At 35.7% G+C, this 19,375-nt stretch overlaps 1 protein-coding gene across 11 annotated transcripts in view; it reads right to left on the bottom strand.

Moving 5' to 3' along the window:
- RAD51B (RAD51 paralog B) overlaps positions 1 to 19,375 on the bottom strand; it is a 538,718-nt gene that overhangs the window by 503,920 nt on the left and 15,423 nt on the right. For all 11 annotated transcript variants that reach the window (XR_008550226.1, XR_008550227.1, XM_054691203.1 and 8 more), the window contains exons 5-7: positions 13,884 to 14,020; positions 6,768 to 6,887; positions 5,475 to 5,658 (exon numbers count right to left, since the gene is read on the bottom strand). Coding sequence is in view for 9 of the 11 variants with exons in the window: in XM_054691203.1 (XP_054547178.1) it covers positions 5,475 to 5,658; positions 6,768 to 6,887; positions 13,884 to 14,020 (441 nt within the window). In the remaining 2 variants the exon portion in view is untranslated. The remainder of the gene's footprint in view (positions 1 to 5,474; positions 5,659 to 6,767; positions 6,888 to 13,883; positions 14,021 to 19,375) is intronic.

Below are 19,375 nucleotides of genomic sequence, written 5' to 3'. Positions count from 1 at the left end.
CAAAATAAGTAGAGTTTTGATGGTTTGTTTATATATCTAAGAAGGCAGGAATCCTATTTAACAATCAGAGTAATTTCCTTGCTTTCACAGAAATGCAAGTTCTGAAGTTTTATATTTATGATAGCAATAAATGTTAAAGTTGGACATATACAGCCTTTCCTCTATCTCATAAGCCGTAAATACAATATTCCAATTTGTTAATAAACAAAACCTTAATCATTTTAAATGCACGGCCTGCTCTCCTGGTTTTTTTTGGTGTTTTCTTTAGTTTTTAGTATTTATTAGTATATAAGATATGGCATAATCCTACAAGATTAAACCCACTATGCATGATGGGACAGCTAAAGATAAAAGAAATCCTGGCCCATGTGAAATTTATCATTATGCCAAGAAAAAAGAACCTTATCTTTACGCTTTTGTCAAATAATAATAAATGGAAAGTTTAATTTTTGCTTCACTTAAAGCAAAAAACATAACTGTTTCCACTAGTTAATGGATTTAAATCATGTCTTTAAAATAAGAAAATAGGAATGCACATATTTTAATTAATTTCTTAGCTTTAAACATTCCCAGACATTAAAATTTCCAGAGAAACCTTGCTATGCAATACTGAAATACATATTCTCAAAAGGCACATAATCAAGAACACAGATGGCCAACAACAGAAAAATTGGTTACAATCACTTCTCAGTATAATAATTTCATTTTAACTTTCAATGAAAATGAAACTTTTCCCTCTTATACTATTTAAATAGTACATCCAATTCTTCTCAATATACTAATTTTCTAAATTTAATTTAACTGGTCTAGTTCCCTTGTGCTAGAAAATATTTGCAAGAAATGAAGACAGAAGAAGTAGAAGGAAAAGAGACAAGAAAATTCAATGGGACTCATATGCCAACAACTAAAATTTGCTAACTTATTTTAAAAATTTAGATCTTGACATTTGTGCATTTTTTTTTTTTGCATCTCTGCTGGACTGTACAATTTGAAGCATTTTCAAAGAAGAATTTTGAAAGTTAGAGTCCTTTTATCTAAACAAAGTATTTTCATTCTCCTTTACTCAAATAACTCATAAAACTCTAGGATGGAAAATAAGACAAGCATAAAGAACACAGTTAATGTGGATTATAAAGGTCAACATAAAAATCAAGACAAGAATTTCAGAAGTAAAAAATTCAAGTTAATGTTAAAAAAATTAAGAAAAATATTTAAATGGACATAAACACAACATAAATATCTAATAACTATATTTTCATATGCCTTCATTGTAGTTTTTTCTTCTTTTTTTTTTTTTACTTTTCAGGTCCCTTCACTGCACTTTTAAAATCAGGCCCTTCTCACTTAGGCACCAGGTACAAGTTCCACAATGCCATATCTATTATTTATGATCTTTTAACAAATTACTTACTCAGCTCAAAAAAAGAAAACTACTTTCAGTTCTTCTTTGCAGATGCTGAATTTAATATATTACTCTGTGTTATTATTTCGAGGTCTCATATACTCTCAAAATTTTGAGAAATAATTGACGTTAGTTTAACATATATAACAATGATCTGATAATTGTAATTATTGGTTACAAGGCTCATAGTATAAGACATCCCTGTCTAAGAAGCTTATAGTTCACTATTATTCTATAGGTTTCAGGAAAAATAATCTTACTATAGAAAAAAATTAAAATCCTAGAACTGACATCCAAAAGATCTTGTATTCTACTTACTATTTGTCCTCTCCTATGCCAAGTATTCTTTTTTTTTAAAGATTTATTTATTTATGCATATAAGAATGGGAGTACAGGCCAGAGGTGTGGGGGGGTGAGAGGATTCACCAGAGATAGAGTTGGGAACAGAACAAGCAGATTGACTGAAGCACACTGCTGAGAGGAGCAGAGCGGGGAATCGGGAGAGGTCTGCTGAGCCATGTGGGTAGCTCCCGGCCAGCCGGGGGATCAAACTTATGCTGCAGTGGCTGCAGATAGCTTCATAGGTTGCACCTTAGCCCCTTGCACCACCAGGAAGTCCCCATGCCAAGTATTCTTGAACAAATCAGGCTTCAGTGTCGTTTGTAAAATGAAGTGGTTAATCTGGATGATCTTTAAGATCCTTTTTTGGCAAGAAAATCCTATTAATCTAATATATAACTTACAATATGTATAATGACTTTCTGTGTATGGCAATTAGAAGTCAACAACAGACAATATAACCATAATCACAAGGTATTTTTGATAAACATTATTTAAATTCTTCTTATTTTCATCAAGTATCTAGAAACAGTTTCAGGACCCATTGTTTTTTCCAATACTAACATGAACATATTTTAAAAAGACAAAGGTTCTACATCTTACATCCAATAGCAGAGTGTTCCTTATACTTCCTCCCCCCATTAACTTCAGGGCAAAAAATTCTGAAAGACTGGTATGACTATGTTTTTCAAATTGTAGTCTATGAACATATTTAAAGGTCTATAAATTGAGAATATTTAAATTTTATGCTTTCATATAAATGATGACTTTGAAATATTAGTATAGGCATTTTATAATTGAAAACTGCCACGAGATATTAATGCCTGCTTTAAATCAAGTAATGCCAAGTAGTACTACTTTAATCATCAGGGACTAATGAGAAACAAGCAATGGCAGACTTCAAACATAAATGCATTCATGCCCAGGTGAGGGCCAAATGATGTCACCCTTCCCAAACAGAGGAAGGTTTTGTAGTTGCTAAAACACGGAAAAAAGGTGGGAAAGTTGAGTCATCATATGAACAAAAGTATGTATATATAAATTCAAAAGAATCTGTGTGTAAGTTAGTATATATCATAAGCAATAATCTAATTTAGCAAATTATCTATAGTATTAGAGTAATTTGAATAGTACTATGTTGTTTGTAAACACAACCCATTTTTATGTTTTTAGAAGTATTAGCTCTATAATTCTTCATATTTCTGTGATATTATAAAACTGAAGTCAGCCATCGAGGCTCATAAGCATATAACTCGCATTTCAACAAGGTCAATGCCTTAAAATAGCTTGATAAAAGTCTGTTTTCATGAACAGACTGCTCTTTTTTCTTTTCTCTCAATTCCTCAAACTGGTAGTTTATGGTAGAACAAGTCCCAGGTCCTGAGTCTAGAGAGAATATAATAGGGTCCAGATCAGGGGTTGACCATGGATCAAATCTGGCCCTCCATCTGTTTTTGTTACCAAAGATTTATTGAACCACAACTATATTCCTTTGTTTACAAAAATGTTTATGGGCTACTTTCACCCTGCAAGGACAGAGTTGGGCCATGGAGACTGTGTGGCCCACAAAGCTGAAATTATTGCTGTCGGTCCCTTTATACAAAAAGCTAATGAGTGTTGGCCTAGATAAGCTAACTGGTCAAAATGAGAATGGGTTCACTAGCAACTGAAAGTCTTAAATAAATGCAAAACAAAGTATTACCGTTTCCAGTTGTGGTCAGTGGCTATTTTTAGGTTTGCTAATTGTTCTATATATTTTGGTGCTCCATTGGTGCACATATACTGATGAATGTTAAGCTTCCTGATGTATTGATCTCTTAATCATTATATAATTCCATCCATATCTAGTTACCTCTTTAGCTGAAAGTTTATCTAACAAGTATGACCGTTTCTGCCTTATAGGGGGATCCCAAACAAAGCATAGTAAGAGATATGGGGTTAAGTCTCAGTGCTATCACCACTAAGGCTTGAGTTCGATCCCCACTCAGGGAGCTGACCCACATGTGATGCAGCCGACCTCTCCTGTTCCCCTTAGCAGTGTATTTCAGTAAATACACCTATTCTGCTCCCCGCTCTGTCACTGGTGAATCATCTCACCCCCCCACACCTCTAGCCTACACCCCATATCTTCTACGCAAAATTTTTTTTTTTAAGTCTAGCTTTAAAGCTGGAAAGTTTACGACTTTCCATTTAAGTGGGGTAATAAGACTAAGAAAATGCTGACATTTTCTAAAGGAAGTATATTTCAAAAGACTTCGAAAACCAATATTTGCCACAAAAACTAATACTACACTGTTTTGTATAAGTACATACTATATTATGCAGTTATCTCTAAACAGAAACATAAAGGCAAAGATGGTGACATGAGGATATTAAGAATCTATTCATTCAGAGGGCACTGTTTAAAAAAAAAAAGTAGAGCCCCTTTCTCACTCAGAAAAATAAGTCATCTCAGAAAAACAGAAAAGCATTAACTTATAATTACTATTTAAGAGCAAACAAATTCAACTTTTAAGTAAGTCAATGTTTATATTTTACACAGGATAAAGTGCAGCAACAATCATGCATTAAAAAATAAACATACATACTTAACTTTTTCATTTAATCAAGTAACTAAAATATTCTTAAATTTCCTTATTTTTCTTGACCAGGGATAACAGGGATTTGAATTTGTCATTTTAACTGACCACAGCGAATTTTAAGAAATGAGCAATATCCTGGATAATTTTTTTAGCACTTGACTTACCAAGAAATATATCATATATCCCAACAATAATTAAAAAGTTGTTAAAATATGTAAAATTTTTGCATTCCACATTTTCTCTCTTGACTTTTTGCTTGGGTTTATATATCTCAAAGACTATGTGGTAGTTTACTGGTACATATACTATATGTTACAAATAAGCAAAACTAAGTTTTCAAAGACACTAGCAAATCATTCATAAATAATTTAGAAATTTAAATTCTCACAACTAAATTTTATTTCCATTTAAGAAATTTGATTATCTCCTGTTGAGATGATGCATGGCTAAAACTGAAAAGCCTAATAATACTAAATATTGGTGAGGCTGCAGAACAAACAGAACTTTCCCACATGCTGCTAATGTAAAATAACTTGTTACATTTAGTTTTGGCACTTTACTAACCACAAACCTTTGCAATATACACTCATCTTCAGATTTCATGATCACAATTCCCACTACTGACAGCCATGTCAACAGTAACCAAACTTTCAAGGTTTCCTTAGTGACACTTCCATTACTATCACTCTGAACACATGAAAATATTCAATATTGGTCAAGTGACACAAAACAAAGTCTGTAGCATATAAAACAATACTGATTAGAATAACATAATATCGAAACCTAAAATACCTAGAAAACTGATAACTACTACCATAAAAGATATTGAATATAAGTAGGCCTAGGCAATTTTGTGGAGTCTCATTATTTGGTATTTATCTCAGTGTGATGAAAGTAATATATAATATGAAGAGTAAATGAGGGTAGAAAAGAAATAACCATAGGAACTCTTAACAATGACATTTAAATCTGTCTTAGGCTCAAATTATGAAAACATAAAATAATCTCAATAAACATGATGTTATTTACTATAGCAATTAGAACTGTTACCTTTGAAAAGCCACTTGCTTTGCATTTCCTTTCTATTACCTGATATTATGTTCATAAACTTAATAGAAAAGAAATAAAAGAGGAAAAAAAGAAAAACTTACTGGGATTGAAAACTCCTCAGCCAAATACTTCAAGGAGGCTGCTTCTCTTGCCAAGAATTTGTTTCTTTCTCTCATGTTGCCTTGAAGTTGTGGGTCAAACTCCTTTCTTACCACAGAAGCAACAGAGTCAATAATTACGAGTTTAACTCCTTTAGAAATAATTTCTTCTTCCAAGGATTCAATCCTGTTAAAACAAAATTTGTGAAATACTGGAAACATTAAAGGAAAATTTGGTAAAATGGAGTACTGCAAAGATTAATCAACTTTAAAACAACAAAAATTGTTCTTCCCTATATTACAGTAATGGTTACAGCTCTCCTATGCATACTGCATGCTTTTGAAAATGGACCACAATGTTTGTTTTGTTTCATCCTTTGGTTCTTATATGATACTGCTAAATCTCCAATTTTAGAGCAGAACTACTTGGGATGGCCAGTCTCCAAAATGGCCTGCATTTACTTCCACTCCACAGTATTCACACTTCTGTGGAGTCCCCTGCCCTACTCTAGAAGGGTTGGGCTATTGATTAATAGCATTTAACAAAGTGATGCCACTTCGGAGAATAGGTTATAAATGGCTATAGCTTCCAACTTGGACTCCCTGTCACTTGCTCATGCTCTTTCATATCACTCACACCAGGGGAGGCAAAGTACCATGTTGTAAGCAGCCCTATGGAGAGGCCCAAATGAAGAGGAAAAACATCCAGCAAGGAAGGAAGGTTTTCCAGCAACAGTATGAATGGATGTTCTGAGATTCTCCAGCCCTAATTGAGCCTTGAGATGATTACAATCCTATCCAACAGCTTGATTGTTGAGCAAACCTGAGCCAGAAACACGCAGCTAAGCTGCCCTCAAACACCTGACCCTCAGAAACTATGTGAGGTAATAAATATATATTTGCCATTTTTTTTTTCATGCTAAAATTCAGTTTTATTTTTATTTTTTTAATAAATTTTATTTTTATATTCCCCATACAATTGCAACCCCCTTATTTTGACCCCAATCCCTCCCCTCCCCACCCCCCAATATTTGCCATTTTAAACTGTTCAACTCTGGAGGCACTTTATTAATGAAACAATATACACTATTTAAAATATTAATTAAATCTGAAATACATTGCTCAATATTTTTTTTCCATTTTTAAAGAAAAACATCATCAATTGGCTGTAGTAAATAAAGAACAACACTAAAAAAATTATTTCCCATAATCTGAATATGCAGGCACTTTTATTTCAATTAGAAGTTGGAACATAAAAAAATGGTAAATCTTCTACCAAAATCAAAAATGGTGTACCTTTGTAGAACTTCATCACAGCTGAGTTCTCGATAAAGATGAACTTTACTGCTTGTCAAAAGTAATTTTTCTTCATTGTTAAAGTAGCTGGGAAATCGGGATTCTGCTATTTCAACCAATCTGGCGGTAGGAGGCAGTAGGGGGGAAAATAGCACAAGTGAAAATAGTCAGTGGCATTTAAGGTCACACTGCTAAACCTCTAATGAATTTTGTTTTGTTTTTTTTTTTTAAAGTCTGCATTTTTTTAAGATTTATTTATTTATTTATACAAGCACTGGGTACAGTCAGAAGCGCGGGAGGGTGAGAGAATTCACCAGAGCCAGAGCAGGGAGCAGAGCAGGCAGAAGGACCGAAGTACACTGCTGAGGGGAGCAGGGGGCGGCAGGAGAGGTCTGCGCGCCATGTGGGATCCTCCTCCGGTGGCCGGGGAGCAGCCGGGGATCGAAACGGCGCTGCAGAGGCTGCGGGCAGCTTCGCAACCCAGCGCTCAACCACTGCGCCACCGGGGAGGCCCTCTAATGAATTTTAATTAGGAAATTCATAAGCTTCAAGGAACACTAGAACAAGTCTTATCAGTAGAGTAAGTATGAACAAGATGGCATAATGCACAATTTTAGAATGTAAGCCCTCCTTTATAAGCACTGAGAGGTCAGTGGTCAGAGCTTGAGATCAGCAACAGTGCTTAGGTCTCATGTACTGTTGAGCAAAAATAATGTCTCTAGTGTTTATCTTTCTGGGAATAAATGTTTTTTATAAATGATGACTTGATTAGAAGTTATAAGATTAGTAAATAAGGAAAATATTTTCTTTTTCATGATTGAAACAAATATATTTGAATAAATATAGAATATTATTCTAATAATCAGGTATCAGCTATAATTTCCATGTCTTAGATGAGAAAAGTATACTTTCACATAAAACTTAATACATACAAAATAAATGCTAACAAATGATTTCTTGGTAAACAGGAAATCGTGTTCTAAACAAATGAATGTTACCCAATATTTCCTTGGTAAACAAAAAAATGATTTTGTAAACACTGAATTCTGACCTCAAAGCTAGATCTGACGCATGAGGTAGTAGACCACAAAGGTAGGAGGCAACTGTCAGCATTAGCAGTATATGACATGAAGAGCAATACTAGACATTCTAAGTATTTCTGATTTAAAATTCCTAAAAGAAAAACTGCAGCATGAGTTTGATTCCCTGCCATGGAGCTAGCTGACCCACATGATGCAGCAGACCTCTCCTACTTCGCCTGCTGCTCCCCTCAGCAGTGAATTTCAGTAGATCTGCCTGTTCTGCTCCCCACTCTGTCTCTGATGAGTCCTCTCATCTCCCCAATACAGCTCTGCCCTGCACCCCAGTTCTTGGATGCATAAAAATTTTTTTAAAAAATAATAAAATGATTTTTTTATCAGCCTACTATATAACCACCCAAGGAGGACTTGAAGAGGGACTGTAAACACTAAAACCATCCTATATTTTCTGTTCCTTTTATATACAAAAGTACATAAGAACAATGTTTTCATTTCTAGATAATTTAAGACTTCCAAGAAGAGGTAGAGAACTTTAAAGAGATCAACAAAAATAAGTTTCTCACATGTGTTATAATCAGAAATTAAATAGAAAAATCTAAAGCAGGAAAAAAAATTAACACCATTTTCAAAAGTATATTTTGAAAAATTTGAAAACATACAATTAGGTTGAAAAGGAAAAGTTACTTTTAGAGTAAGGAATAACACAAAAGATGTGTAGAGAATGAAGACAAAATGGATGAAATGACCCTCCAGAAGAGCTTGAGAGAGACAGAAATTGAAGAAAAGGAGGAAATGATCTAAGTGATGAAAGCCAAGAAGAGACAACTTTAGCAAAGGCAGGAATGGAAAATTTTGAGGGTTTGGGGAAAATGTGTAAATTTTTTTGAATATCACAACTCTGCTGAGTTTAGTGGTACTCAGAAAAGTCAGCTAGAAATCTCTGGTAATGGTAAGCCCTGTATTTTTAATAGCATAGGTATGGCAATGTTTACCAGAAACATGGAAGTTTTTTCCAAATTTGGATGCCCAGGTATTTAGGAACCAGACTGAGACTACCTAACACAGCAGACAGACAATAATAATATTCTCCTCCAACAATAGGCTGGATTTCAAATAATTGGGAATAAATCTAACAAAAGAGGTAAAGGACCTATACAAAGAAAACTATAAAACACTGTTAAAAGAAATAGAAGACACAAAGAAATGGAAAGACATCCCCTGCTCATGGATTGGAAGAATAAACATTATTAAAATGGCCATCCTACCAAAAGCAATATACAGATTCAATGCTATTCCAATAAAAATTTCAATGTCATTCTTCAAAGAAATAGAACAATTATTGATGAAATTCATATGGAATTACCAAAAACCCCGAATAGCCAAAGCCCTCCTGAAAAAAAAAGAAGGGAATGGAGGCATCACACTCCCAGACTTCAAACTATACTACAAAGCCATAATCATCAAAACTGCATGGTATTGGAACAAGAACAGACACACAGACCAATGGAATCAAATAGAAAATCCAGAAATAAACCCACAGATTTATGGTCAACTAATCTTTGACAAAGGAGCAAAGACTATGCATTGGAGCAAAGGAAGTTTGTTCAATAAATGGTGCTGGGAAAACTGGGTCGCTACATGCAAAAGAATGAAGCTTGACCACTACCTCACACCATACACAAAAATCAACTCAAAATGGATTAAAGAACTAGACATAAGACCTGAAACCATAAAATACATAGAAGGAAATATAGGCGAAACACTACATGATCTGCACATCAAAGACATCTTTACAGACACATCACCCAAAGCAGTGATAGTGAAGGCAAAGATAAACAGCTGGGACTACATCAAATTAAAGAGCTTCTGCACCGCAAAAGAGACAATAACAAAAACAAAGAGACACCCCACCAACTGGGAGAACATTTTTGCACACAACACTAATGATAAAGGACTGATCACAAAAATCTGTGCAGAGCTGATGAGACTCAACAACAACAAAGAAAATAATCCAGTCAAAAAATGGGCAGAAGAGCTAAAAAGAAACTTCTCTGAAGAGGAAATGCGTATGGCCAACAGGCATATGAAAAAATGTTCAACATCACTTGCAATCAGGGAAATGCAAATCAAAACTACCATGAGATACCATCTTACACCAGTGAGAATGGCACATATTAAAAAAACTAGCAACAACAAATGTTGGCGAGGTTGTGGAGAAAAAGGAACTCTTCTGCACTGTTGGTGGGAGTGCAAACTGGTCCAACCACTATGGAGAGCTGTGTGGAGATTTCTGGACCTACTAAACATAGAGCTTCCATATGATCCAGCAATTCCACTCCTAGGTATTTACCCAAAGGACACAGAAACATCAATTCCAAAGAGCACCTGCACCCCTATGTTTATAGCAGCACTGTTTACAATAGCTAAGCTTTGGAAACAACCCAAATGCCCAAAAATAGATGACTGGATCAAGAAGATGTGGTACATATATACCATGGAATATTACTCAGCATTCAAAAAAGATAAACACATGCAATTTGCAGCAACATGGATGGTGCTGGAAGGGATCATGCTCAGTGAAATAAGCCAAAAAGAAAAAGACAAATATCGGATGGTCTCACTCATAGCAGGAATCTAGAAAACTTAAATAAGAGACCAGGAAAATGAATAACTATAAGAAAGTGAAAATCAAAATCAACAAACAACTATGAACCAGAGACACTCTATGGGGGGTGAGGGGCGGGGAGGGGAGGGATTGGGGTCAAAATAAGGGGATTGCAATTGTATGGGAATATAAAAATAAAAAATTATTTAAAAAAAATAGGCTGGATTTCAATTAGAGGCTTGAGTGGTGGAAGGTTTTAAACCTACACTTCTCTCACTCCACTGAGGTCCCTCAGAAGGAAGGCCTCAACTTACTTTATTCATAGTTACCACATTAAGTAACTATAAAAGAGTGTTTTTTTGCATACCAACATGCTATACTTTTCTATAAGTTTTCCAATATAATTTTTATCTTTAAAAATCTATCTGAAAAATAAAAATCAAAAACCAAATATACATGTATTCTATATGCTTCACATTAATTATAGCAATTTCTTGTGAAAATCATCACAAAGATCTTTTTTGGTTAGAACAAGCAAGAGGAAAGATCCCATCTTTTGCTCCAAGACAATTATTTAAAGCTTGAAAGCAATGCCATCTAGTGACCCCTTTTGATAAAAATATTCCTTCCAAGGAATACACTTAAGCTTCATTCATTCAACAAATATTTATTGAGGATCTGCTATACACCAGGTACTATTCCGGGTGCTAAGGATGTGGCAAGAAACAACAGTCATAAAACAAACTAAAAAAATCCCTTCTCTCATGAACTGGGATTCTACTGAGACAAATAAATAAATACATATTATACACAGGTAAGCGCTGTAAAGAAAAGTGAATCAGGATGAGAAAACACAGTGTGATAGATGGGAGCAAGTGCTATTTTCTACAGGATAGATGGTCTGGGAAAGCCTCTTTAATAAAGTAATATGAGGTTTAAGCACAGGCTTAAGGGAGATGAGGAAATAAATCAAGTGGAGATGCAGTGACACAGCACATAGAAAGAGAAAATTACAGCAAGTGCAAAAGCCCAGATGTGGGAGGACTCCTGGTATGTTTGAGGAATAACAAGGAAGCAAAAAAGCTGGAATGCAGGAAGCAAGGGGGAGAATTTAAAAAGGCCAGAAGGCTGGCTAGTGGGGAGGATCACATAAGAGCTGCAGGTCTGTGGTATTACGGTCAGCTGTTATTTAGTAAAATGGAAAACCTAAGAACAGGACTGACATGTCCTCATTTTTTTTTCCTTTAATCACTCTAGCTACAAACTGAAAAGACGTTGTAAATGGGCAAGGGTAAGGCAAGATTAACCAGAAGAGTAGTCCAGATAAGAGATGATGGGGACTTAATCTAAAGAATTCAGCCAATTCAATGACTCAGCATAACAAGTCAATGGTAATTCTGACCAACCAGGTATAAACTGGGAGTTCCCAGAGCATCCCTCCTCAAGTACAATGATCTGCTAGAATGGGTCACAGAATTCAGAAGGCACTTCAATTACTATTACCAGTACATTATAAAAGATCAATCAAATGAAAGAGATGACAGGGAAAGCTATGGAGTGGGGCAGAGCCTCCATGCTTGCCTTCTCTGGGCACACCGACCTCCCAGAACCTCAATGTGTTCACCAACCTGGAAGGTCTCCAAACCCTATCACTTGGAGATTTTTGTGGAGATTCCATTACATAAATATGATTGACTAATCACTAGTCATTGGTGATGCTAGCTTCTAGTCCCTCTCCCTTCCTCAGAGAAGGGGTTTAAGGTGAAGGGAGGGTGGGAAGGGGATGAAAGTTCCAGTCCTATAATCACATAATTATTTCCTCTGGCAACCAATTTCCATCAGAAGCTATTAAGGGACACACCAAGAGTCACCTCAGCATAAACTCAGATTTTGTAGGAAGGAGCTAATTATGAATAAAGAGTGATGCTTCTCTCACCACAATCCCTCAAGAAATTCCAAACATTTTAGAAGTCCCTTTGCCAAGAACTAGGATAAAGATAAAATATGTATTTCTTATATATTACAATATTCAAATCTTACATCCATGATTGTTAGGGTTTATAATTTGGTAATATTCTATCATTCCTTCCGTTATTACTGGACTACATCTATAATAAAAAGACCTGTTAGTAATATATGTACATAGAAAAAAGGAGACTACATGCTAGATTTCCCTTTTTTCACTCATTTTCAAAATTAGCTGCCTCTTCCTCCAACAGTGTTCAACTAGTTATTTTTCATTTCTTATTATTGTAGACTTATGGATAGAAACATTTCACATGTTTTAATTCACTGCAAATATTATTCTTACTGGTACTCAATTTGTTTCATCTTTGGCCAGTGAGAGCCTCTTTAAGTTGACTTCTGGGTCCTTCTGACACACCTGAAGTAGTCTGATAGCTCCTAGGTATCACATTCAACTTAAAAAATTCCTGCTCCAGAACTAAAATCAGTCACATTCCTAAAGAAACTTCATTTCTTTCTATAGAAAATGGTATCTGGATTTCATGATCTGAGAGTCACACCTGTCAATACACTCATCTATCAAAAATCTTCTGAACAGTTAATGTGTCAGTCACTGTATTTGGCTTTAAAGATACAAAGATACAACACTAACTCAAAGAGCTGACAAAGTAGTGGCATAGCCTTAAAAAGAATAAATAACCAAGAGAGAGATAACAATGTAAATAAGCTCTGGGTAAAATAATCCATTTGGAATTTAGCCCGTCAGGTAATATGCTTTGATCTAAATAGTGTTCTTAGAAATGAAGGAGAGATGTGATTCATAATGACATGGTTAAAGAAAGACTCAAAAGATTAGATCCACACTATACCTTTAATAGAACTGAGTCAGTCTCCAGGTGTAGAAGCACTACTGCTGATAAATGTCAGCAGGGAGCAAAGGACCAGACTTATCTCAGGTTCATAGAATTACACAAATAACTGAATGCCTCTCTCAGAGAATGGTTAAGGTTCTTGCCAAACCAAGGAAATCTTTTCTTTCCAAGCATGGATACACTTACTATCAGTGTGTTTCTTACATTCAATACCTGTGATTTCAAAGATGAAAGTAAAATATTTCTAAACTAATCAAAAATGTTTTGAAATTTGCAATTTTTCCATTAAGATTTTACTTCCAGCTAGAAATTAGTTACAGGCCTGCTTGTCTTTTGTCTTAATTTTCTCTCCACCATTTTCTACTTACATTCTTCCCCTCCCTTTCTTAAACTTCTTTCTTCCTGTCTGCAAAACACAGCTTATCCAGAAACCCCATTTGACCCAATAAGCATAGAAAGATGAAAAGAAACTGCTTCCTGCATCAATTTTAGAAGGAAAATTTCTTTAAAACAATATCTAGTATTCTGTATTCTCAGAAAACAAAGAAAATAAATGGTAACCTATTTGTAAATGTTTCATGCTGGACATAAGTTACAAAAATAAAGGATAACAATGGAAAATAATATCTCCTACCTTCCAGCACTGAAGGCTGATTCTGTGTCAATGTACACAACACCTCCTTCTAGTCCTCCCATGTTGGTAGGTAATGTAGCCAAAATACTCATCATTATACAAAACTGAGTTTTTCCACAACCTGGTGGACCTGTAATCTAAAAAAAAAAATAAAAAAAAAAAGTTATTTGTAGAAACATCACAAGCTAATCAAAGCAAAAATCTTTTTTAAGAACTTGCTACATAAATAATTTCTCTGGGTTTCCAAAGAAAATTAAGCCTTAATACTCTAACATCCATCCTGCACAATGAATTAACTTCTCCCCTTTGCATCTGGATTGGGGGTACCATCCATAGTTACATACCGTTGTAGCAGTGGGAAGGGTACAGAGCAGGATCTCTATGATACGAGCAGATGGGTAAAGGAGGAGTCCTGGAGCCCTCAGTGGCTTTTCAGGCTTTTATTGGGATTTACCAGGTACACAGCAGGCAGGGGTGCCAGGGGAGGCAGGAGGCTGACAGGCCTCCCAACCCCCAGCAAGCCTTCACTCTATCTGGACTCTCCGGTGTTTTCTGGTTCTCCTGGCATTCCCGTGACATTGCCCTTATAAGCCCAGTCTTAGCCCAGGTGTACCCAGTTACACATGCCCACACCCTACTCCAGGTGCCCGTCATCAGGCATGCATTCAGGATCACAGGGATCCATCACCAATCCCAATGGCGGGAGGGCAGAAAAGCCTGATACTTTTTTACCATTCTTACAACCATCCTTGAGAGAAATGAGAAAACAGTCACTCAAATCATCCTGGGTTCTATAGTTGTGTGGCAAGCAAGCAAGGCCAGACAGGGCAGGGAAGGGTAACCAGGAGACTCAGGAGGCAACCGAGCCCTCTAGCACCTGGCAAATCTACACGCTCTTTCTCTGGCCTCTCTAGCATTCTTTCTAGCATTCTCAATCTCATGGTCTTGCCTCAGAATGGTCCTCCTCACTGTGCTGCCGCTGTTGTCTTTAACCCTCGCCTCTAGACACAGGTGTGAACATTTACACATGTGCACGCCCATGCTCTTTGGGCCCAAGCGTCCATTTACATAATAACATGATCTTGAAAATATATGAGTCTTTAATATTTGGTTTAGCCTTTGATACATATTGGCCTTTCAAAACAATACTGTGCTAGTCCCATTAAAAACTACTCGCCCACTGCTACCCTCAGCAGTGTACTTCAGTAGATCTGCCTGTTCTGCTCCCCAACTCTGTCTGGTGAATCCTCTCACTGCCCCCCAGCACCTCTGGCCTGTACCTCAGTTCTTATATGCATAAATAAATCTTTAAAAAAAAAAACTATTTTCACCTTTTGAAGTGAAAGGTACTAATGCAGACAATTTCATTTTAAATGGTTCAGAAAAAAATGTGTGTGTGTAGAAAGAGAACTAAAGCAAATGTAACAAAAATTCAACAATTGTTGGACTTATATGATACTTACTTTGAAGTACATGTTTTGAAATTTCAATTGGTAGAAAGTTATTTTGAGACTATTAAATTTGAAGCCAAGAGGATATAGAGAAAAGGAAATTAATGACATGAAGTAGTTAACAAAAATTATTTTGAAAATGTTTAAAAATCTCCTTTAACATGCTTTTTGCAACAGTGGCTGTGGCATCCAAACTTTAAAAACCAAAATAATAGCCTTTTTGTGAAAATAATACTAATGAACAATTTTCAAAAATGGGAGAAAAAAAGAGAGAGGAAGGAGAAGAAATCTCAGGTAGAGATGAAAAAAGCTCTGAGCTAAAACTGAGACAAACCATAGGTATGAAGAGATTGTCTCAAATATATCATTAAGTAGGAAGAAATAAGGGATTATTCCTGAGTCTAAATCATTTAGGCCAGTGGCCTTCAAACTTGTGTGAGCATTAGAAGGACAAATTTGTAAACCAAACTTCTCTACTTGAATCATGTAGCATGTGCGCTGAATAACTTGTTTTGATTCTTAATGTTCCAAATCATCAGCAACTATTTCTATAAATGTTCTGAAGGTATTTCTTCCAGAAAGAACCCATTTCAGTTGTTGCCATGTTGTTTCCTAATTTTTTTTTCATCCATTTTACCATAACAGGAAGAATAAGTGTGTCCCTAATGTTATAATAATGTATTACACTTGGTATTTTGCTATTTTAGAAAAACTAAAAGAGACTTAAACAACTATCATTGATGTTAGTGAAATTTTTCTAGATATTGAATAATGTATCAGATGACTTTAAATAATCACTGAGGGCCTCCCCGATAGCACAGTGTTTGAGCACTGGGTTGCCAAGCTGCCTGCAGCCTCTGCAGCACCGGTTTGATTCCTGGCCACCAGGCGAGTGTCCCACATGGCGCGCAGACCTCTCCTGCCTCCCACTGCTCCCCTCAGCAGTGTACTTTGGTCTTTCTGCTTGTTCTGCTCCTTGCTCTGGCTCTGGTGAATTCTCTCACCCTCCCGTGCTTCTGATTGTACCCAGTGCTTGTATAAATAAATAAATATTTTTAAAAATAAATAAACAATAAATAAATAAATAAATAATCACTGAAAAACTTGTAAATGTTTGTCTTCTTGTCCTGTTTTGTAATTATGATGGCTTCCTACAATCATTAACCAGTATTTCAAGGGACAAAAATCGGAGAAATTTTCACTGTTAACAAAAAGGATAAAATTCCGTATGTGAAAATGTCTTCTTTGTTATTTCAATTTTTTTGGATGTCTTCAACAAGTGGGATTACACTGTTTTTGATTTTCACCTCACTATTGCAGGAGAATCATCAGTTCTGACTCCTGTGTGTGTGGTTCACCTCTACTCATGTTATTAGTATTATCTCCAGTATATAGTTTCTTTGCAGTAATCTTTTTGTCTCATTTGTTTATTTTGTGAGATTTGGTTTAGTTTAATCCACAAATCCACCTAACTAGGCATATGTAGGATTCTAATTCATAATCTGTTGAAAATAAAGGTAGCAAGGAAAAGAAGGAAACAAAGTGCCTCTATCAACCTTCTGTATCCATCCTCTCCTCATGGACCGTAACGGACACATGACACATGGCAGTCTTACATACAGACCCAGTGAGGATGCCATTGTCAGCCTAGATGGTAAATATTAATTAAGGTTTACTTAATTCTTAGATTGAGATACAATAAAAGTTCTGTTTTCTTCCTGTTTTCCAGATTGCTGGTTTTAAAGAACCCCAAACACTCTTCATGGACCTTTATCATTATCACACACAACACAGGTCATATTAATCATCACATATCAAAGCAAAGGAAATTTCTATCTGTGAAAGTTTAAAGGGATCTTGAGATGATAAATGCCTTTTTGAGTGCTACCTAATGGGGGAACAAAGGGCTGCCTTTCCATACATACTATCAAGAGGCCAGGTTAGAGATGGTCTAAGATTCCCACCCCTATACCCCCTATTACCAAGTGTTCTAAGATTTAATGAGCTTGACAACAATAAAAAGCTGGGGGGGGGTTTAATGAAAAGGTGAAATAGTCATCATTTAAATTAAGATATGTATTAAAATATTCAATGACATATCAAATACTGTAAAATGTAAAATATTTTCTGATTATTCATTTGAACAAAACATGTAAAAGTATATCTGAAATGTTTAACAAGTACAACTGACATTTTTCAAACTTCATTTTTTTTTTAAGATTTATTTAGTTATGCATACAAGAACTGGGGCACAGGCCAGAGGTGTGGGGGGTGAGAAGATTCACCAGAGACAGAGTGGGGACAATAGGCAGATTGACTGAAATATACTGCTGATGTCAGCAGCAGGAGACAGGACAGGTCTGCTGTGCCATGTGGGTAGCTCCCTGTCCAGGGATCGAACTCATGCTGCAGTGGCTGCGAGCTTCTTCATAGGTTGCATCTTAATCCCTTGCGCCACCAGGGAGGCCCTACTTCATTATTTTTGTTTACTGATTCTTATAATCTTGGGGAAGAAAGAGCAGCATGTAAATAACATGGTGAGATTTCTGGATTTGTTTTTTTGTATAGTTTGGTACTTTTTTTAATTTGGCAATAGAATTTGGATAGTAACATTTACTTTAAACCATAATAACTAATTTCAAATTCTTTAGCAATCTCAGATCCTTTTCAAATACTTTTTCCACTCTTCCTAATCTCAGAAAAAAACTGATGCTACATACAGTTTTTATGAGTTGACTAGAGTTAAATTTCATTATTTTTTCAGGTTTACTTAGTGGGTTAAAACATTCAACATTAATAATTTTTAGCTTCAGAGAGTTTAGCTCTGAATTCTAGCAGCCAAACCACAAGTTTCAAGTTATATTCAGTTCCCAGGTTCAGCTCCAATAGCGGTAAGAGAGTAAGAGCATGCCAAACCAGAACAGTCTAAGTTATTTGTTTTCTGGAGACTCAGAGTGATACATTCACACAAAGAAGGCAGCAGGAAAATGCAATCAGCTTCATATAAGTAGAGCCTGAGTTTCAACCACCCTGCCTGTAAAATGCAAAAGAACTGAAAGAAACAGGTAGTAATGATCACCCAAATATCTACAAGGAAGCAGATATTAATAATTGATTTACAGAGGAAGGAAAATTGCCCCTAACAAAGGAAGGCCTAATTGTAATAAAGTAAAATGAAGCTTAGCCATTTTAATGCTAAATGAGATTGAAAGATTGAAATGAATATGATGCCCAGATCTGTTAGGGCCTACAATTTTACCAAGTAAACTCTCTCCACATTCAAAATGGGGGTAACAGGATGGAGCAATCTGTCAAGTTAATAATTTGCAAGGAAAAAATTAAGGACAGTCTGGTTTTCATTTAAGAAAAGAGCACGACCCCCACTCCCAGCATCTAAATACTATTTCTCTCCATTTGCTCTACAATTATATAGATATATGATTAAGTCTTCTGATCCACAGGGCTCATTTTAAAAATAACTCTCCAACTCCTAAAAAAGTAAGCAAGCAGTCTTAGAAAGGCTAGGTAGCGGGCCTCCCTGGTGGCACAAGAGGTTAAGTCTCAGCACTATGAAGCTCTCTGCAGCACAAGTTCTATTCAAGACCAGGTAGCTGACTCACATGGCACAGCAGACCTCTTCTATCTTGCCTGCTGATAGCTTCAGCAGTGTATTTCAGTCAATCTGCCTGTTCTGCTCCCCACTGTGTCTCTGGTGAATCCTCTCACACCCCATACCTCTGTCCTATATGCATATATAAATAAAAATAAATCTTAAAAAAAAAAAAAGGCCAATAGCACTTTACTTTGTGAAAAAAAAAAAAAAACCTGATTTAAATTACTTTGCATCCTGTGAAAGACTTTATATCTTGGATTCTTTCTACCACTCCTTCCTATTTCATATTGACAATTGTTATTTTTGAAGTAAATGAAAAGGAAGGGAACAGAGCAGAAAAGAGCAGGAAGACATGGAAATGCCAAGTACTCCAAGTGGCACAGTTAAAAAAATAATAATCAAACAGTATCAAGCAACATAATTACCCA

The sequence above is a fragment of the Talpa occidentalis genome, unplaced genomic scaffold (genome assembly GCF_014898055.3).
Source record: "Talpa occidentalis isolate TD23 unplaced genomic scaffold, MPIMG_talOcc4v2.1 talOcc4.11, whole genome shotgun sequence".
NCBI classification, from domain to species: Eukaryota; Metazoa; Chordata; class Mammalia; order Eulipotyphla; family Talpidae; genus Talpa; species Talpa occidentalis.
Note: the sequence above shows the minus strand (reverse complement) of the source record. Positions and strands in the feature narration are given on the sequence as shown.